Here is a 19,866-nt window from a genome sequence, read left to right on the forward strand (position 1 = left end):
AAACATCATTAAAATTATTAAAGAGAATTTGAAACTTAATGACATGCAATATTTCTTGTGTAAATTCGTTTCGCATATGAAGTTTTAGTTGTGTAACAATAATTGTTCGTAGTTTCCCTAAAGATCTCACACAATAATTACACAATATCTTAACAAAGAATTCATCAACAACAAAAGATATATTATTACAGTTTATGTAACAACCTCCTTTGTGTCAAAAAAAATTTTTTTTTTGAATATATAAATGACTTGAAAACGTATTTAAAATAATAAAAAAAAATATTCATAAAACTAACCCCTTTTAAAATTGTTCAATATGTCTTATGTTGGATTTAAATATAAACATACACTTGTAATTATTATATTACTTGTTGTATTACTTATTACTGTTAATTTTGTCACTCCGACTTACCAAATCGAGAATAATCTTCAAAAACGACAAGACCCACCTAAGAATGACGCTCCTAAAAATGATCCACCTAAGAATGACGCTCCTAAAAATGATCCGCCTAAAAACGACCCACCTAAAAACGATCCTCCAGCTCCAAAAGAAGATCCACCTAAAAACGATCCTCCAGCTCCAAAAGAAGATCCACCTAAAAACGACCCACCTAAAAACGATCCCCCAGCTCCAAAAGAAGATCCACCTAAAAACGATCCTCCAGCTCCAGAACCACCAAAAAATGATCCCCCACCCAAAAATGATCCTCCACCACCTAATAATCCTGATAACAATAATAATAATGATAATCCTAATAATAATAATAATCCTCCAAATAATCCCAATCCAAATCAGCAAAATCCAAATCCAAACCCTAATCCAAATAACCCCCAGCCTAATCCAAATCCTAATCCAAATCCTAATCCAAATCCTAATCCAAATAACCCCCAGCCTAATCCAAATCCTAATCCAAACCCTAATCCAAATAACCCCCAGCCTAATCCAAATGATCCAAATCCCCAGCAAAATCCTAATCCAAATGACCCAAATAATCCCAAGCAAAATCCTAATCCAAATGACCCAAATAATCCCCAGCAAAATCCTAATCCAAATGACCCAAATAATCCCCAGCAAAATCCTAATCCAAATGACCCAAATAATCCCAAGCAAAATCCTAATCCAAATGATCCAAATAATCCCAAGCAAAATCCTAATCCAAATGATCCAAATAATCCCAAGCAAAATCCTAATCCAAATGATCCAAATAATCCCAAGCAAAATCCTAATCCAAATGATCCAAATAATCCCAAGCAAAATCCTAATCCAAATGATCCAAATCCCCAGCAAAATCCTAATCCAAATGATCCAAATAATCCCAAGCAAAATCCTAATCCAAATGATCCAAATAATCCCAAGCAAAATCCTAATCCAAATGATCCAAATAATCCTCAGCAAAATCCTAATCCAAATGATCCAAATAATCCCCAGAAACCAAATGATGCCGATGCGAATTCGGGAGAAACCGGAAAGACTGGAAAGACTGGAAAGTCTGGAGGAGATCCAGTCATTAATCCTGATCCAAGCGATGCTATAAAGACAATAAAAACAATTAATCCAACTGCAACTTGTTCTTCTCCTAATGATAACAGATGTAAAGCTCCGCCGGGAGTGTAAGTATATAATTTAATAAAATAATTATTTTTATATTTAAAACGAAACCCTAAATATATTTTTATTGTTATTTTGAATCTTAGTACACCAAAACTTGAAACATCCACACAACAAGAAATAGAAACGATAACACCGACACCAACTCCAAATAACAAAAATAATAATAATAATAATAATAATGATGCGAAAAACAAAATAACTCATTGGACAACAACCACGACAACACTTACATTATACTTTGCCGGTTTTACAAAAACAATTACAACAACAAACGCTCAAGGACAGCCTACAACTTTCGCGACATATATTCCTCCATCTACTGTACTTGTAGTGAAGAAAGTTGTCGCCACTGCAGCTGGGCTTGATGATGGAACATTTGAAAGTGATTCTACTACAATTTCACAAGATCTTAGTCATGGTTTATGGGGTATTATAATGAGTTTGGTTGTATGCACTTGTACATTAATTTTTATGGTAATCGCGTAATTTTAAATATATTTTTATTAATTATTAATTTTTATAAAATATAACAAACAAATGTAAAAGTTATTTGTAATAAAGCTTAATAATATTATATATTGTAATTATGACTTATTATTTAATTTTAGAAAAAATTTTGTTAGTTTCTTACAATTAAGTAGAATATAAAAAAGGCTGATCAAATTAACGTCGGAATACAAAGAAAACATTGTGTTTAAAAATATATAAAATAAATAAATATAGTGTACAGATTTTCTTTATATCGATTCAACGTAAATGAACTGAAGTGTACCGTATATTGCGTACTACGAATTCTATTGTGACATTCTTGAGTACAGAAAAATAGTCATAAAAGATGTATGCTTCACAATACGGTGTAATTACTCATTGGGATGGCTGTACGCTATCCTTCCTGATATATTTGCTTCTGAAACAGGCTCCAGCTAACCATCCCGATAATCTTGCGTTATCTGATACCAAGGCTGAAACCTGTAGATGTAATAAACTTAATATAGGTAACTGATTATACCAAAGGTTACTCAAATCAAATGACAAGTGTCAACTGATCGGAATTATCCGATTCCGACCTTTCTGGTCCAGATTTTTGTGTACCAGTCGACCAGTCGTTTCCCTTACTCGTCTCCAATATAGAAATAACGAAAGAGTATCTCATCTTGAAACTCTTCAGTTTGAAGTCGTTAACAAAGCCAAGTCTTTATATTATTCTCTTCAGGGAATGAGAGAATGAGAGAAACGGAATAGTTAATATGTAAAATATATTATAATGTGAAATGTGAAAATACATTCCGGATTAAATAATAAGAAACGAGAAGCTTTTAGAAATATCAATAATATTATTAAATCTTTGACTAAGAGTTCCAATAAACTATGATCGTTAATTGATTTTTCCAAATCAGAAACTTCATATTAAAATCTCTTATATTTAAACATCTGAAATAACAAATAATAGAAGAAAAAGACGTATCTTCATAACAGGTAAGAAGTTTTTCTGTTTAGGCTTTGTTGGTTCTGTCAAGATTAGTCCATATTAATCCATGAACCTATTATTAGATAAGTAGTTTTGATGTTTCGTTTCATGATGCATAATTAAACCGAACACTAAAACAAGATACATCGCATTCTAACAAAATATTATGTGGGATACGTTATAGGATCCAAGATTATTTCAAAAGAGAATCAGTAATATAGGGCTGTAGCCATGTAATACTTGTAACAACGTAATTTATTATGACATTAATAAATTTTCCGTTTTGAGGAAATATAATATCTATTAATGTATATCTTAAACAAGCTAATTTCAGTTTATTACATTGTATTTAAAGGAAAAATCATTATTACGGTTTAGTTGAAGTTTTTCCTAATAGTTCGTGAAAATTCTTAGCATTCCTTTGTAAACGGGACTTATGAAATAGATGAATTTAAATCAACAAAAGGGAGATAATGATATACAACTAATATACAGTATTAAAAATAATAATACCAACCTTCCATGAAAGTATCTTGTATAGAGCCTTTAAACATCGTGGAAATTCATTGACTGTTTGTGGAATGGTTATATCTGATAGTCCGAAAATACATATAGTTTCTTCAAACATATACGATGCCGCAGACAAAGTTAAATTGAGACCTAAAAGATTTACAATACCAATCAATACTGTATGGATTTTTCATGTAGGAAGGAACTTCTACTTACCATTAGTTTGGATTACATAAACTTCAAAATTATATATTTCAGAACGGGATATGGCAGGTAAATTCAAAAAAATACCTAAAAGTAAAATTTTGGTACAGTACTCCAATTTTGAAGGGTCACTTGCTTGAGTACCATTTTTCACATTTTCTTGAAATATAACTTCTACACCAGATGACATGGTAGTTACTTCGGAATCAACCTTTGGGTCTTGCGCCTTAACAAGCTTTTTAAGTCTTTCAAATGCATTTGATAGAATTTTATCACTAAAATGTAAAAATTATTATTATACGTAAAGTAATTTTTCCCCAAAAAGAAAGCTTTCATTATTACAATTTACCTAGAAATAAACATCACATCTTTTCCTAAAAATGCAAAACTAATCAACGGTATCCAGACATAAGTAAAATACTCATTTTCAGTCATTGTCCTACTTAGAATATCATTTGTATAAAGGATATACCTGGTTATAAAAATAGTAACATGGAATAATAAGCATATGCATATTTGATATTAATGATAAAAGTTTCATTTTTTTAAATCTTTTACACACATATGATTAATAAACTGGTGTACATATTTGATATTGAAATTGTTATTTTTCCCATCATAAACAGGATTTTCAAGAAGAGTCTGACGCAATTCATCTAACGTTGTCTACAATGTATAATAATTTTAGCATTGAATTCTGTGATGATAAATTATTTGAAGAATAAACTTACACAATTTTGAAATTTATCCAGATATTGTTGAACCTCATCTTCAACTTCTACTGTAAACTTATTAAACCAGCGCTCCTTTGTGTCGTCAATGAAAATTTTTCTAATATTGTCATCATCTAATTGTTCTTGCATGTAACAAATCAATGATGATGAGAGATACTTAGTACATGATATTTTATTAAAATTCATTACGCCTATTTGCAATGGTCTATGTTGATAAATAAAATGTCAGATCTTAAATTAATTTCATAATACTAAAAAAAAAATCTAATTACGTCTCTATATCTTTAGCATTCTCGCGGAAGGATTGACAAACATTTGTACCTTTCCATATCCATTTACAACCAGCTAAAGGAATCAATTGTAAACTTGCAAATGTCTCTTCTGCTAAATCATTTTGAATATATTTAGATACATTTCTTTTAGGTACCTTCACAATATTTGAAAGATATTCAGTACGATATAGAACAAAATTCAACAAACTTAATCTATCTCTTTTTACAATTTTTTCTTTGTCATAGCGCTGGTCTTCATCAAAATATTCTTGTTCATTTTCATCATCCTTTAGTCTTTTCTGTGGTTTGTAATCATCATTCTACAAAAATGTTAGTATTTGATATACAAGTAATTTCTTTTTTCTTAAAGAAAGATGCCAACCTTTTCTATTTCTCTTTTTAATAAACTTCTTTTGAGCGAACTAGAAAATTCCTAATAACAAATAAAGTTAGGATATGAATGTAATATTATAAATCAGACTTCTTATCAGTGAACTTACCGAAAATAGTAGGCGATTTACTTCTTTAGAGATATAGTATTTTCGAGATTGATCTTCTATACACTATAAAAGAGTTAAAATATAAAAAACACAAAACGTCTATGCCGCCAAATACGCGTCGCTTTAACATCTTAGACATACCTTCTCCATGTTTGCAGCAGATTTTGTTAGCTGGTAGCGTATGCACTGAGCCACATGTTGGTTCAAAGCACTTGTGATCTCTTGGTCCAGTGGTACAAATTTCTACAAGTAAAATTTAAAAAAAACATGTTCGTCAAACATTTCACGATACGTCCTGCTCAATAGCCAACAAGTATACATCTCTTTCTTCACCTCACAAACTTACTTGAAATTCTATTAATTTTCGGATAAAATCACGATGCTCGCAGTTGATATTCTTATTAGACACTAAACTTTTCAGAGCGGTCAACCACATTACTTCAACACTTTCCAGATTATCAACTACATATTCTGATTTAATTATCTGCAATACGAAATTACGATAATTCCAATGTTTTATATCTAATTGTTGTAATACTGGATGCAAGTCATCAGGAGCGACAAATGAATCCGAAGTCTCCAGAAATGGAGTTTGATCATTAATATTTCTCGAAATATCAATTAACATGTTGTGCAAGTTCCTCAAGTAAGTAACTGGTGAACAAATAGAGCTGGCTTCTGGTCTCCAGTAAAGTTCACGGACATGTTTAAAAAGCTTTTTAGTACAGTAAGTGTGCAGGTAAAAAACAAAACTAGCACGCGATTTGTACTTACGGAGAAAAAAGACGTACAGAAATTCGTTAAACGCGAAGAAATTTTAAACATAAATGTTCAGAATTCAAATAGATTTTTTTCAATAGAAGTTAACGAATAAAAAAAATGGTTAAATTTTTCCAAGTAAGGTTATTATTTATTATAACCAACTTTAATACTCTGAAGAAATATTTCAATAATTCGCACGTAACTTACGGTGATTCACTTAGCTAGATGATAGTGATCTGTATATCTACTTTATATGAAAATCGCACACCTCGTGGTTAACAACTTCTTTGGTAAATTTTACATCTATTATGTAATTGACCATCATTCTTATAATATGCAGTGAGTTATGCTACTGCGGATGTCATATTCAGGTCTTACGTTTTATGATTTTAGTTAAAGATAACTTAAGAAGGAAATAATGCCAAGTGTATAAACTTTATCTTCTTCGCAACAAGAAGTAGGACGTCTACGTGAATATTCTTTGGTGATCCTGGTGTTCCGCTTTACTAGTGTAATTGTTTTCCAACAAATAAAACAAATAAGGTTTTTATTGTAAGGGACATCATAATAAAGATCAGTAGCAAATTTTAACACACCCGCTTTTTCATTAGCAGGTTGTAAAGACAGCGGAGTAAATGATGAACGTTTGATGCGAGTCCTGGTAAGGGTAATATGTGAGTGGACTTGAGAAATTGTTTACATAGCGTAATTGGATCTGGATTGGAGCGAATTATAAGTATTGTGTTTACCTGTTAAGCATAGAATTCCCTGTAACATAACTCAACAACTCCCGTCTTCACATTCGTGTAACATATTTGGAACCATATTTTCTTATTTTATCTTTTGATATTCTCAATGTTTTGATTTAAGGCCTTAGGTTGACAATTCTTATAGTTTCAGATGTTCGAAAGAATTGAATGACAGAAATCAGTGTCTCCATGTTTGTATTCAAGAGATTGTAAGTCCAGTTAAATTGGAGTCTTGGGTAATTTAAGTTTGATATAGATATAATCATCAGGCAAATGAAACTTGAAATGAAAATAATTCAATAAATAAAATAGTTTTATATAATAAATTTTTTTTTGATATCCTTTGTAGAATATAATAATTAAAGAATTTTAAAATAGTAATTTATATTTTCTTTGTTATTTATTTCAAGTAATGATATATCTAATTCTAATCCACTTGTTGATTTCTATGTTTCTATTTTACAAAAAAACTATTATTTCACCACGATTAATTGAAATTATTTCTGCTAAATTTAAAAGTAGTAAATCATCTTTTGTATGGTCATTATCTAGTATGAAAATAATAAATAATCAGATGATGTATAAAGTTAAGTATAACATTTAAAATAATGAATGTTTGTATTTATATACAGTATATAAAAATGCAATAAAAATATACGCGTATATAATAAAGTTTTCTTACCTCAATTATTCTTCCATCAATTACATCGTTTGATGTAATTAGATTAGTTTCTTGTCCATTAACTTTTATGATCCACCGACGAGCTTTTAAATTATGATAATTTATACGTATTAAAAATACTTGCATTAAGAGACACAATATAAATAGAATCATCCTAAAGGCTCATCAATAATAAATTTCTTTTGAATTAGAGGGGAAAGAATTCTATGTAGTCCATAATGCATCAATTGCATCATGCAGCACTATATATTGATTTCCAATGTCATATTCCCAAAAATTTTCTCCAATTAATGAGGAATATAATTTTACTATAAAACATTTTACTATAAAAATTTAATTTAATTGTTAAAACAAAAATTAGAATTAGATATGATCTTGATCTGCACAAGTCTAAACTTTATCTGTTCGTGGTTTTTAGCATCAAGAGCAACTGACATCAATTCTAAAAGACTGTTCTCTACCACTCTTTCCTCTGAGCAAAGAATTTTTACTTATCTTCATAACTTATTGATTTTCAAACTTCAGTTTTTCAAATGAGACATTTCCAACATGAGATTTCCTCTGTATTTAATGTATGTAAAAAAAGATGGTCAAAAAGAATGGTGCAAAACTGGAAAGCTAAACAGGTCCTCTCAATATTTTGCATCCATCCTGAAATTCTGTTGAACAAAAAATGATTTCTCGTTTGAGACTGTAGTCAAACAATATCGTTACACCCAGGTTCTTGTAAATTATTGCTAATAGCCCAGACGAAAATTTCACGAAGATGGGAGTTATCCATTTCAAGTATTGAATCTGAAAAGATTGAAGTTATCGGAGATCCACGCAAACGTTCACACTCCTATTGTATTAATTGTGATATTTTTCAAGGTAAGTATTAAAAGAATGAAAAACGCGAATTTTATCTAGAGCATCTAACTAAATGTTTCGTTGTTCAACCATTTAAGTTGAATCATGGGCTACTCTTGTATGAGTATAAAATAAAAAAAAAGCTCGCCACTCTTATTAAGACCATACATGGTACATTACCTTTATGTTGACAAAATTTAAAGGTCTTTTCTTCGAGATTTCACATATATTCCAAATATTCCTATCTAGAATAAAGCATAATAAAAGGATGATCGCACGTGTTGAGATATCTTACTGCGGTAAACAATGTTCATTGGTATTACTATAATATTAATTTTATTTTTTATTTATTAAATGTTTTAAACCACAAATGAACAAGTTAAAAAAGTAACTTGTTTAAAATAATAAAAATTTAAAATTTTTTAGTTAAAATTAAACTAACAAATAATTAAAACAAATTTAATAAAAGAAAAATCGAGAAGTTAAAGTTATTAAAGGAATATATAAAAAATATTAAGAAATAATTGTCCTTTATTCCTCCATTAGATACTGCAATTTTCGTTTGATTTTACTTATCATATTGATTAAAATTGGTGCTGATAATATCACCAAACAAGAAATTATCTGTAACTTCTTTACCAACATTTCTACAAAAAGGAGAACTACTTCTACTCCTGTCATGATCATTTCTTGATTGTGGTCTAGGTAATCTGTTAGCGGAAGAAGTTGTCGTGCTGGACTTAAGAGGACGTAAATTTGGATTAGATTGACTGGTATAAGGATATGATTCTGCCAAAAAATGACGCTCGATAACCGAAATTTGTTTGGTGTCAGATGCCGGAACTCTCTCGGTCTGTGTAAGTTCGTCTGGTTCAGATGTTTCAACTGTTTCAGGTAAAATATAAGATTTGTATAATTCTCTAACATATTCATTATGACTGTAAGATTTTTGACGTCTTACAGGAAATGTGTGTCTACGACGTCTTTCTTTATTCTCATTCATCTTTGATATGAATTTGATTTTGAATTTGAATTTTTGAAAATTAATTTGAAAATGTATCGAATATTAATAAAAAAAAAAAGAATTTAGATTTTTTTAGAGGTATTTATCATATTTTTAAATCTTCGGAATTGTTCGTTATAATAATTAACTAAAGTCTAATTCTAACCTTTTTAAGCCAGGTTACATCACGTACATTATTATGACAAAATGTGGTGAGAGAATAAACCTAATTCATTTGTACAAAAAATTATGGTGTGATTTTTTTGATTGTGTGACGCCAAAATTTTTGTGACGCCAAAATTTCACATGATTCTTTTGTCAGCAATAAGAAGAAAACAAAAAATAAAAGTATTCTACTATCTTCGATTATATTAATTTCACACGAATAGTTAAGCATAATGAGAAATTTTCTGTCTTGAGAAAAAGAAAAATACGCCAAACGGAAATTTTACGTATTAAGACTTTAACTGATGATTTGCTTATTTTGGTTAGTTTGCAACTTGCAACAATGCATCATGCATTCTTTTGACCATCGAGCTACTTATCGAATATAACAATTAATTAAGCTCAGTAACGAGTTTTTCTATTACATCTCATTATATCTAAAAGGATTCGTTTCAGTTTATCGAGATACCATTAATCCAAAGTCTCAGTTATCTGAAATTCAATCGATCTACATTACGCAGTGCAATCCGCAGTAAAGTGTAAAAGTATAATCTTTTTTGTTTTTCATCATAAATAGGTATTTTAAAGTATTTTACAGGAAAGAACATCTAAATAATACTACACATAGTAATATATATTAATTATTTTACAATGTATTATGATAATAAGTTTATTTCTCTTATACCTCTCGTTTAAAATAATTTTTAACCAAATTAGGTGGTTTTTTTTCCCACGCATGTATATTTATGTAGTTTACTTACCAATAGTGGTACACGCTAGATAATCAATTTATCATATCACTCCTAATTCCCATTTTCTGCCGATGTGTGTGAACCTTTTTCTTGCATATTCATTTGCCAAACATTATTTCTGAAAAACGCGTTACTTGAATAATTCATTGGATGCACCAGTACCAAAAAAATATTTCCCCTGAACTTTTTTTATGGAGATCCGTTTAGCAGGGATTTGGTTAAAGCACGGGAATATAAGTATATCTTTGATCTACATAGTTAGGTAAGTGAACAGGTGATCCGCATCATTTTTTTCACCTCCCTTTTTTTTATATTTTTGTTCAACTTGAAGAAGAAAAAGATTCATTGGAAAAATGAAGTTTTTGCCTATCATATTTGTGATTTGAATTTGTATTGGCTACTAATATTATGGGTTTTATGAAAAAATGATCGATAAGTATATTAATTATTCTTTTATTAACAAAAACTTATATTTAGTTTGGCATCTCAAGGTCTAATTGATGAAGAAGTTCAGAAATCCAGATCTTTACAAAAGAAAGTTATAATTTTTAATCCATGATAAATACATTTTTTATCGACTATTTCAAAATACTTGTTGACAGAAAATTACACATCTTATCTCGTAACGATATAGGCGTTGATTTGAACGGATACATATTGAATATATATAAAATACGTTTTAGAATTTAAATAATTCCAAGATGACTTTGACTGTAGCGGCGCAATAAAATCACATCGATACATTTTAATAAAGTTTGGCCAGAACTGATAATCATCTCCTTATTTAATATAACTGACACCTCATGTTTCTTTAGAATAAATAAAATTAAATGTGACATGTTTGGAGACTCCAGAAATGAGATTATATTTTATTAAATTATTGTCATTTATCATGAACTACCTGAATTACGCGAAATTGAAACAGAAGCATCCCGATATTTTTCTTGATTACACTCTCTTGTTATAAATAAGGCATACAGTATGAGGTATAATTTGTAATTTTCGCCGAGAAAAAGTCTAATTAATAATTATAACCTTAAACCAGAGAAATGGAACAAGGTTCATGGTTTCGTTTCGTTACCCGGACAATAAATGCTTTGGAATTTCCGTTCGATTATAATGTATAAATGTAGGGACTCCAGAGTTGCAAATTGGTTGCTAATAATTCCACTGGCTAACTTACATTACATTAGTTACTAAATTGACTCTTTGTCCTAGATCAAAGAAAAAAATTCTATAATCATGTGATAGTACCAGTTACCGAAAAATTCCCTGGAAGCCCGCAGCAAATGACAATCAGACTTTTAGTGTTCATCTGTTCATAAATAAAAAGGTCACTTTCTTCGTGATCACCCTATTTTTTAATAAAAACCGGTTTTCAGTCGTATTTTTAGAATTATCATCAGATGATCTTTCAGATTAAAATAATTGATAGGTTGTACAATATTTCGTAGTACCAATACAATTTAATGAATAGATTAATTTGGAAACAAAAAATCCAACAAAAAAAAATTGAAAAAAAAATTGTTAGAAAATCACAGTAAGTACCAATCTTAATCGTGAAACTTTCAACTTTTTTATTTTGATATATCCATATGGGGAAAAATTTCAGTGCTATCCGGGTGTAAAAGTCGCTTAAATTATGAGGGGTAACTGTGTGTCTGTGTAACAAGGCTTATCAAATTTTAAGTGCATTTCAAATGATGATAGACTTTTTAACAATATATTTATTTTTCTATCTTTTGAAAATTTTTTTTTTTATTATAAAAATTCATATTTAATTATTAATATCAACTTTGACTGAAAAATCCTTTGATTACGATATAACTTTACGTAACGAAAAATATGTCTTTGGCCGAAACTGCCGTACCATTTGGCCAAAATGAGACACTTATTTCATCCATTCGTAATATTCTAAAGGTTTGTCTTTGGAAAAGTCATGTCACTTTTTATATTTAAAACACGAATTTAATAAATTTTATTAGGATTATCATCCCGTGAGCATATTTAAGGAATTTCTTCAAAATGGTGATATAAATTTATTAATATTATTTCGAGTTCTTGAATTATCATTCTCAATATCTTATCTTTAAAAACAAATGCTTTAGCCGATGATGCCGGAGCTACTCGGTTTCATGTAATCCTTGACTACCGTTCACATCCTACAAACTCTCTAATTAATCCGGAAATGAGAGATTGGCAAGGCCCAGCTATCTTGATATTCAATAATGGGATATTTGAGGATGTAGATTTCCAATCGCTCATGAATATACGTGTTGGCGGAAGGCAAGGTGATAGAACAATGATCGGGAAATATGGATTGGGCTTTAACTCGTGTTACCATTTTACCGATGTTCCAAGCCTTATCAGTCGTGATTCCATTGTGTTTCTGGATCCCCAAGAAACATACCTGGGACAACGTGGTATCAAAAGCCCTTTTCCCAGGAATGGCATTCGTCGGTACTCTGAAAGGGACCAATTGGTTCCTTTTGAAAATATTGAAGGCATCGATTTTCGATCAACTTTTAATGGGTCACTTTTTCGAATACCACTTCGAAGGAGCCGTAGTGATATATCCAATAGGGTTTTTACTATAGAAGAAGTCAGAAGTTTATTTTCCAATATTAAAACAACTATATTATCTGAATTTTTATTTCTTCGAAACATCGAAAAAATTGAAATGTCCTACATACCCCACGTACGTATCGGAGCTTCATTTCAAGTAAGACCTTTATGGAAAGCTGAAATAATAGATTTGGACGAAGTAAGAGATCAAAGAAGGCAACGATTAAATAATGATGAAATTCGAATTTTCCAAATGAGGATCAAACTAATTGACAGTGAACAAATTCAAATTAATAACGAACGCAACGAACGTTGGATTATTGTAATTGGTGCTCAAGAAAATCCTGAAGAACAAGAAGAATATGCTGATCAACATCGATTATGCGTGTTAGGAGGTGTCGCTGCACGACTTGAAACCTCAGTGCGACCGAATTTTTTTGTGGGTAAAATGCATTCTTTTCTTTCATTGCCCGACGTCACGTACTTGCCAGTTCATCTTAGCGGAACCTGGGCTTTGAGTTCGGACCGTTCAAGGCTTTTAATCGATAATGGGGAATGGGATTCAGATTATCAGAAAATCATTTGGAATAGACATATTTTGCTTGATTTTTTACCAAAACTTTATTGCAAACTTTTAAATAATATAATCGAATTATATAATAATAATGAAATTGATCGCGAAATTCATCCCGTCTCAAAGTTCTGGCCGTTCCCACCTATCACTCATAATTGTCCAAAGTACGCAGTTGAATACGGTCTTAAAGTACTTCATAATATATTACAAAATGAAGATACCTTCCAATTGATTGATAATGACGATGACGCTAATGAGAAAGTAGACATTCTTTTCAATCTCTTACCACGTGATCAGGTTAAGGATGTCCATACCTTACTACAAAATAATTGGGATGGAATTGGTAACTTCCTTTAAATTTAAATTTATATATAATCTTTGCAATTAAATTTATTTGTTTTTTTTTTTGAATTTCTTTCTGTCTTTTGTAGGGGTGAGATCGAATCCTGACCTTATGTCACTGGTCAGATCATTGCCTATTTGGAAAACACTCTCAGATCCGTTAAATGAAGATTTTGAACCGCCTTTAAAAGCAGCATTACACGGACACATTTTACCCAGAAAAATGCCGCATTATCGAACAAGAGATTCCAGAATTTTTTTAGATGCTAGTATTGATATTACTCGTCGAGTTCTTACTGAACTCAATGTTCCCTTGCGAAATATCCGCGATTATACATTCGAGGACGTTGAATTCCCTACTGTCGAATGTGATAATTATTATCATCATTTCTTAAGAAACATACTCAGTACCAATACAATCACTGGAATAGTTCAAGGTTTACGACCTAGGCGTTGTTTTCCTACATCTTCTCGTAGATTAAAGAGAATTAACGACTTATATGATCAAAACAACGAAGTCTTTAGGATCGTGTTTGGAAATACGGATGTCTTCCTTCATCCTGACTTTTCAGATTTCTCATTGACATTGTCAAGTATTGGATTTAATAATACAATCGATCAAAGGACATTTATCAAGTGTGCAGAGAAAATTGAGGAATTACAAACTGATACGAGCCCTCCATCTGACTTACGATACAGAGGTTTTATATTAGTTGATTATTTATATAAAAATATTGAAGAATTTGATTTAGAGGCCATTGAAAGAATTCCGTTTGTTCCAATTGCTAGAAGTTTGGATTTACCCTACAGTCAACACTATAATCATACTCAAATATTAGATAGTTTTAGGAATATAATTATTCCCAGATATAAAGAAGTTGCATGGAGTAGAAAGTGCTTGATTGCGGAAGATGTAATACCGCCGCAAACCATACTCCAAGATTATCCTTCACTTGGTAAACCAAGTGCTCCTATTGTAGTAGTACATCTCCGTTTCTTACATAGAACTCTCCGAGATGAATGGAGGAATAATTGGGCTGGAGCATTTAAACATAACATTGAAGAGATTTATAAATGGCTTGAAGGGGAATGTCTAAATGGAGAACTTAACTTATTAGATTACATTAGAGAAGAAGATAGGTTGTTTCTCAATATTAATAGAGATCAAGATCCATTTGATCTTCGCAACTGGGTTTCTGCAGATGATTTGATTCTGAATGCTGCACCGGAGGAGGAGAGATTTGTAAAGTCAAGTCTTGCTACATATCCTAATATGCTCAGAAGTGTTGGTGTCCGAGAAGTTACACGGCCAAATTTTGAAATTAATGTTAGAAGACATAACCAGTCAAATTTTGGTCAAAGCAACATGTTTAGATATTTCTTGGATCAAAATTTCCCCTTGCACGATGTCACTTTTATAATGAATAACGATAGGATAAAGACAAGCCGATTCGTACTCGCTGCAAGCTCTGAATTTTTCCGCGAGGAATTCGTTACAGGGAGATATGCAGGACAAAGTCCGCCGATTACAATCAATATTAGGAACCTTGAACCAATTAGGGACATTAGATTCAATTCAATGCGCATTTTGTTACGCTACCTCTATGGCCAAAGTATTGATCATGCAATTCAAAATCGTCAAAGCTTAAATGGTGATGATGAAGAACATCATATTGTAGTGAATGATAGCAATAATTTAGTACTATATAAAGATTTACTTAAGATGGCAAATTATTTCGTGTTAAATCATTTGAAAGAGCTAATGGAGTTGAGACTTTCATATTTAGTTACAAGGTTGAACGTTCAAGAAATGAATAGGTTTGCATCAAGTTCAGGGGCCAATCAACTCAGAGGATTTTGTGAACGTTTTATCGAAACTAATGGTAGGTTGTAAGAATGAAATAATGTAATATGATCGTTATTTAACGTTGTTTAATATGTATATTTAAATATTAAATTGTAAAATAAGTAAATAAGTAAATAATCTATTCAACTATCACGATTGTTTCATATTTTTCTAATAAAATTTATTAAAAAATGTTATAATGTATATGATTAGATAGATCAGGTGACATTAAATCAACATAAAAATAATGATGTTAGATCATCTTTGTATTATTGATTATATAACAAAATCAATGGAATACGATTCTTTGAAAAGCTATATAAACGTGCATTAAGAGAGAAGTTATATAATGCGCGCATTTATATAGTGTGCACTTAGGTGGCGTTAGTGTACTGGAATACTGGATATTAAATAATGAATTGCACAGTTATTTGAAATTAATTGGTAATTATTTTATCGTTTCGTAAATTTTATTTCTAAAAAGTTTAAAAAGAACTTTTGAAATATTTTTTTTTAAAAAAAATGGACCAAAAATATACTAAATATCAATAATTTTGCGCGTTAAAAAACAAAAGATAGATGTTAATTAAATAACTGAAAATAAAAAATAAAAAAAAAATCAATTTTTTTTTTTTGCGACGATTGTTGCGTACGGAAAACTTTGACAAATTCCTTAAAGAAATTTGAAAAAGTTTTTTACAAGGAAAAAAATAAAATATATAATAATTCTTTTTGGATCAAGTACATCCAATTAATCCAAGTAATCGACCAAATGCAATTATGATAAAACTAATAATAATTTTTTGTATTGTTATAATGGTTGGAGCAATTACAGGAATCAATGTTCCAACAAAATCTTCTGGTTGAACAAATTCTTCTTGACGACGTATAATATATTTACCATCATTTCCAAAAGTAAGATCTAATTTAATAAAAAGTCTAATGATAAAAGTAAATTATATTAATAATAATAATAATAATAATAATAATAATAATAATAATAATAATATGAATAATATTAATATATAAATAATAATAATATTAATAATAATAATATTATTATTATTAATTGAATAATAATAATAATAATAATATGAATAATAATAAAATATAATTACCGATTTCGTCTTTCTACCCAAAAGAAAATGCCACGACGTGCAGATTGACTTACTTCAATAACTGCTTTACGAGATTCTTCATTATACCCTATTTTAAAGTTTAAACAAATTTGATTGATAAATTAATTAATCTAATATATATTAAATTTACTTTTAATTAATTTCAGGAGGTTACTCAATACTTACAGATATCATTAATTCGAGATTTATCATTCCAGATGAAAACTAATGAAATTCCAAAATAAGTAAATTAAAAATAAGCATTTTAAAAAAGAAATTAAAATAAGTAAATTAAAAAAAACAATTAAAAAAAGTAAATTATAATAAGCATTTAAAAAACAATTAAAATAAGTAAATTAAAATAAGCATTTAAAAACAATTAAAATAAGTAAGCATTTAAAAAATCAATTAAAATAAGTAAGCATTTAAAAGACGTTTAAAATAAGTAATTAATAGACTAATTTAAATGTAAATAATGTAAATAAGCATATAGACATTTAAAAATAAGTGAATTAAAATAAGCATATAGACATTTAAAAATAAGTGAATTAAAATAAGTATTTAAAGACTTTTTTAAATGTCTTTTAAATTACTTAAATTACTTATTTTTAAAAGATAATGATAATTACCACGATTAAGCCTATTTAAAGCAGTAAAATTTTCAAGGGAATCCTTATTACTAGGGATGTATTGAGTAAAACTTTTATATTCAATATTTTCATGATAATATTTCGTTTGATCACTTAAAAGTTTTTGATTTGAACCAAGGATAATTGGAATAATTTTTGGAATGTCGGTAAGTGGGTCATCCATATTCTTCTAATTGAAAGTAATGGCAATTTGTGTGGAAGTTTTTTTTGGAAATTTTTTTTTTTTTTGTTTTATCTCTTTTTTTTTTAAAAAAAAAAAAAGAAAAAAATTTTTTTTTTTTTTAGACCACAATGAGAATTATCAGATGTTTATTTTCACCTGTGTAATATATATCTGCGAAAAAATTTCCTTCATTCAATATTACATACATACATATAAGATGAAAATCTCATTTTTTATGAATTCGATGTAAAGAATGTTATAATTAGAATGGTACATGTATGTACTAAATCATAATCATTTTTTCCATGGGAATAAAAATTTTTTTTTTTAAAGTTTTTTCTGATTTTTAAAACAATTAGGTGTTACGACATTTTTTTTTTTTACAATGAATTATAAAAAAAAGTTGACTTTCATTCATTATTACATATTCCTTTAAATGGTCATGACTTTCATCCATAGTTTTTTGGGGGAAGAACGAGAAAGAAAAAAAAAACAGATTATCGCAAGAATAATAAATTTGATTTTTTTTTTCTTTTTCTCGAGAGAATAGTCCTAATTTATCATCATTGAAATATAATAATATTAATCGAATTTCGATAAAGATAGAACTTGAACTTTTTCGAAAATTTTCGAGGAGTTTTTTTTTTTCTGTCATACAACATTCAAATCAAAATCAAATGTTACATCCTCTTTCACATTCAATACATTTCAATTCAATTACATTCAATTCAATCAAAAGGTATTGTTTCTACTTTTGATTGCGATGAATAAAATCTTTTAAAAAAAAAATCACTTATGGTACAAACACGGGCCATCTTAATTGTTGTACGATAAACGTGTTTAATTGTTTAACCGTTCGATATATATATATAATAAAAGAAAATCACGTGAAGAATTTTATTAACTAGAAATCAATAAATCCTAACTTTGGTAATTATAAAAAAAAAAGCCACAGATGATTTACTAAATTCATTTGGTCTTTTGAATCAGTTTTTTTTCATGCATATGATTACGACATCTTTATTATGGTTGCGCAAATTTACGAAGGAAATACGAACTAAAAATAATAAATAAATAAATATTTTCGGAAATTCTCGTATAAAATGTGCCGCACGGTTAACTCATAAACGATTAACCTATAAACATACCCCAATTTATCAGACGTATTTTTCATTAATATTTTTCTTTATTTGTTTAAAACGTATCATAATTTAAAAATGTATTATAGAAATAAATAAAGAAAAGGAAATAATAATGAAAATTTTAATCCATAAATTGTAAAGTGGAAAATTTAAAAGTAATACAAATAGAAAAAAATCATGGAAAAATTTAAAAAAGATGCTCGATTAATAATTTTTTGATGTAATATTATTATTAATTTTAAGTGGCTGTAATATACATGAGAAATCGAGAAAATAAAAAATTTCGAGTATTAAAAGAAGGGGCATAAAAAATAACTAATCCATTTCTTGTTCAGTGATGATTCCGATTATTGGGACCTATTACCCACTGTTTCATTTACTTCCAATTTTGGTGTTGGCACATATTTTGGGTGTTGGCAACATTTCTTCTGACTTCACACTTTTGATGTATAACAGATAATAAATTAAATTAAATGATAGATTCGTCGATTTTTAATTTGTGTAATAAATAATATTATTATCTCATTTATGCAAATCAAAATTCAAAAAATTAGCGTTAATCCATTTAATGTACATATATAGTAAATTACGCGATTAATTAAAATGATTAAAATCGGTTAAATCGGTTATATAAATTATGATCCTTGAGTAATATTTATATTAATAATTTTGATATTCATTGTAAATAAGTAAATTTCAAATAAGAAAACAAATCGATTAAGTTTTTAATTTTTTTATTTTTTTTATTTTTTTTTATTTTTATTTTTTGATTACAAATTATTACAAAATAAAAAAAAATATAAAAAAAACAACAAAATATTAAAAATTCCTTTTTTTTTTTCTAATCGTCAAGATCGTAAGAAAGCCAAAATACCATAAATTAATAAAAAAACATTATATTTTAATTAATTATTGCTTTTACATAATCAAATTATTATAATTATAATTATTAGGCTGAAAATCGGCCATTTCAAATTTGTGAAACAATTATAAATGCAAATGACATAAAAAACGTGCCACCATTAATTCATATCCAAAATATCCAAAATTAATTAAAGAATATTAATTAATAAAAATAATAGATCATCGAATTGAATTCAATGATCTTCGGTACTCGAAAGCATAAAAAAAAACGCAACTTTTTTATTTTATTTTAATTAGTAACACAATACGTGGCTATCGGTCGATTGAAATTTTTATGGGC

The 19,866-nt window shown here is 28.8% G+C and overlaps 6 protein-coding genes across 6 annotated transcripts; 2 read left to right on the forward strand and 4 right to left on the reverse strand.

Annotated features, from left to right (window-relative positions):
• Positions 1–316: 316 nt before the first annotated feature.
• Positions 317–2,366, forward strand: OCT59_006684 (uncharacterized protein; the record flags this gene model as incomplete). Its single annotated transcript, XM_066141434.1, has 2 exons — positions 317–1,611; positions 1,696–2,366. 2 exons carry the CDS (start codon positions 317–319, stop codon positions 2,096–2,098), a joined length of 1,698 nt encoding a protein of 565 aa, XP_065998221.1. The 3' UTR covers positions 2,099–2,366.
• OCT59_006685 (uncharacterized protein) lies at positions 793–1,509 on the reverse strand (the record flags this gene model as incomplete). The annotated part of the gene is made up of 2 exons (XM_066141435.1): positions 793–1,364; positions 1,434–1,509. 2 exons carry the CDS (start codon positions 1,507–1,509, stop codon positions 793–795), a joined length of 648 nt encoding a protein of 215 aa, XP_065998222.1.
• Positions 2,367–3,447: 1,081 nt separating the features above from the next.
• Positions 3,448–5,928, reverse strand: OCT59_006686 (uncharacterized protein; the record flags this gene model as incomplete). The annotated part of the gene is made up of 12 exons (XM_066141436.1): positions 3,448–3,513; positions 3,598–3,740; positions 3,807–4,069; positions 4,144–4,266; positions 4,357–4,460; positions 4,526–4,733; positions 4,801–4,909; positions 5,009–5,120; positions 5,183–5,233; positions 5,301–5,363; positions 5,442–5,543; positions 5,647–5,928. The coding sequence occupies 12 exons, from the start codon at positions 5,926–5,928 to the stop codon at positions 3,448–3,450; spliced, it is 1,626 nt and encodes a 541-aa protein (XP_065998223.1).
• Positions 5,929–7,204: 1,276 nt separating this feature from the next.
• Positions 7,205–9,345, reverse strand: OCT59_006687 (uncharacterized protein; the record flags this gene model as incomplete). Its single annotated transcript, XM_066141437.1, has 4 exons — positions 7,205–7,359; positions 7,494–8,334; positions 8,523–8,583; positions 8,915–9,345. The coding sequence occupies 3 exons, from the start codon at positions 9,343–9,345 to the stop codon at positions 8,191–8,193; spliced, it is 636 nt and encodes a 211-aa protein (XP_065998224.1). The 3' UTR covers positions 7,205–7,359; positions 7,494–8,190.
• A 2,634-nt stretch (positions 9,346–11,979) lies between these two features.
• OCT59_006688 (uncharacterized protein) lies at positions 11,980–15,791 on the forward strand. Its single transcript, XM_025317590.2, has 4 exons — positions 11,980–12,182; positions 12,248–12,290; positions 12,371–13,744; positions 13,833–15,791. The coding sequence occupies exons 1-4, from the start codon at positions 12,108–12,110 to the stop codon at positions 15,635–15,637; spliced, it is 3,297 nt and encodes a 1,098-aa protein (XP_025177951.2). The 5' UTR covers positions 11,980–12,107; the 3' UTR covers positions 15,638–15,791.
• Positions 15,792–16,225: 434 nt separating this feature from the next.
• On the reverse strand, positions 16,226–17,829 carry OCT59_006689 (uncharacterized protein). The gene is made up of 4 exons (XM_025317591.2): positions 17,337–17,829; positions 16,894–16,932; positions 16,708–16,795; positions 16,226–16,528 (listed from the first exon to the last, which is right to left on the reverse strand). The coding sequence occupies exons 1-4, from the start codon at positions 17,518–17,520 to the stop codon at positions 16,327–16,329; spliced, it is 513 nt and encodes a 170-aa protein (XP_025177952.1). The 5' UTR covers positions 17,521–17,829; the 3' UTR covers positions 16,226–16,326.
• Between the last annotated feature and the right edge of the window lie 2,037 nt (positions 17,830–19,866).

The sequence above is a fragment of the Rhizophagus irregularis genome, chromosome 14 (genome assembly GCF_026210795.1).
Source record: "Rhizophagus irregularis chromosome 14, complete sequence".
NCBI lineage: Eukaryota > Fungi > Glomeromycota > Glomeromycetes > Glomerales > Glomeraceae > Rhizophagus > Rhizophagus irregularis.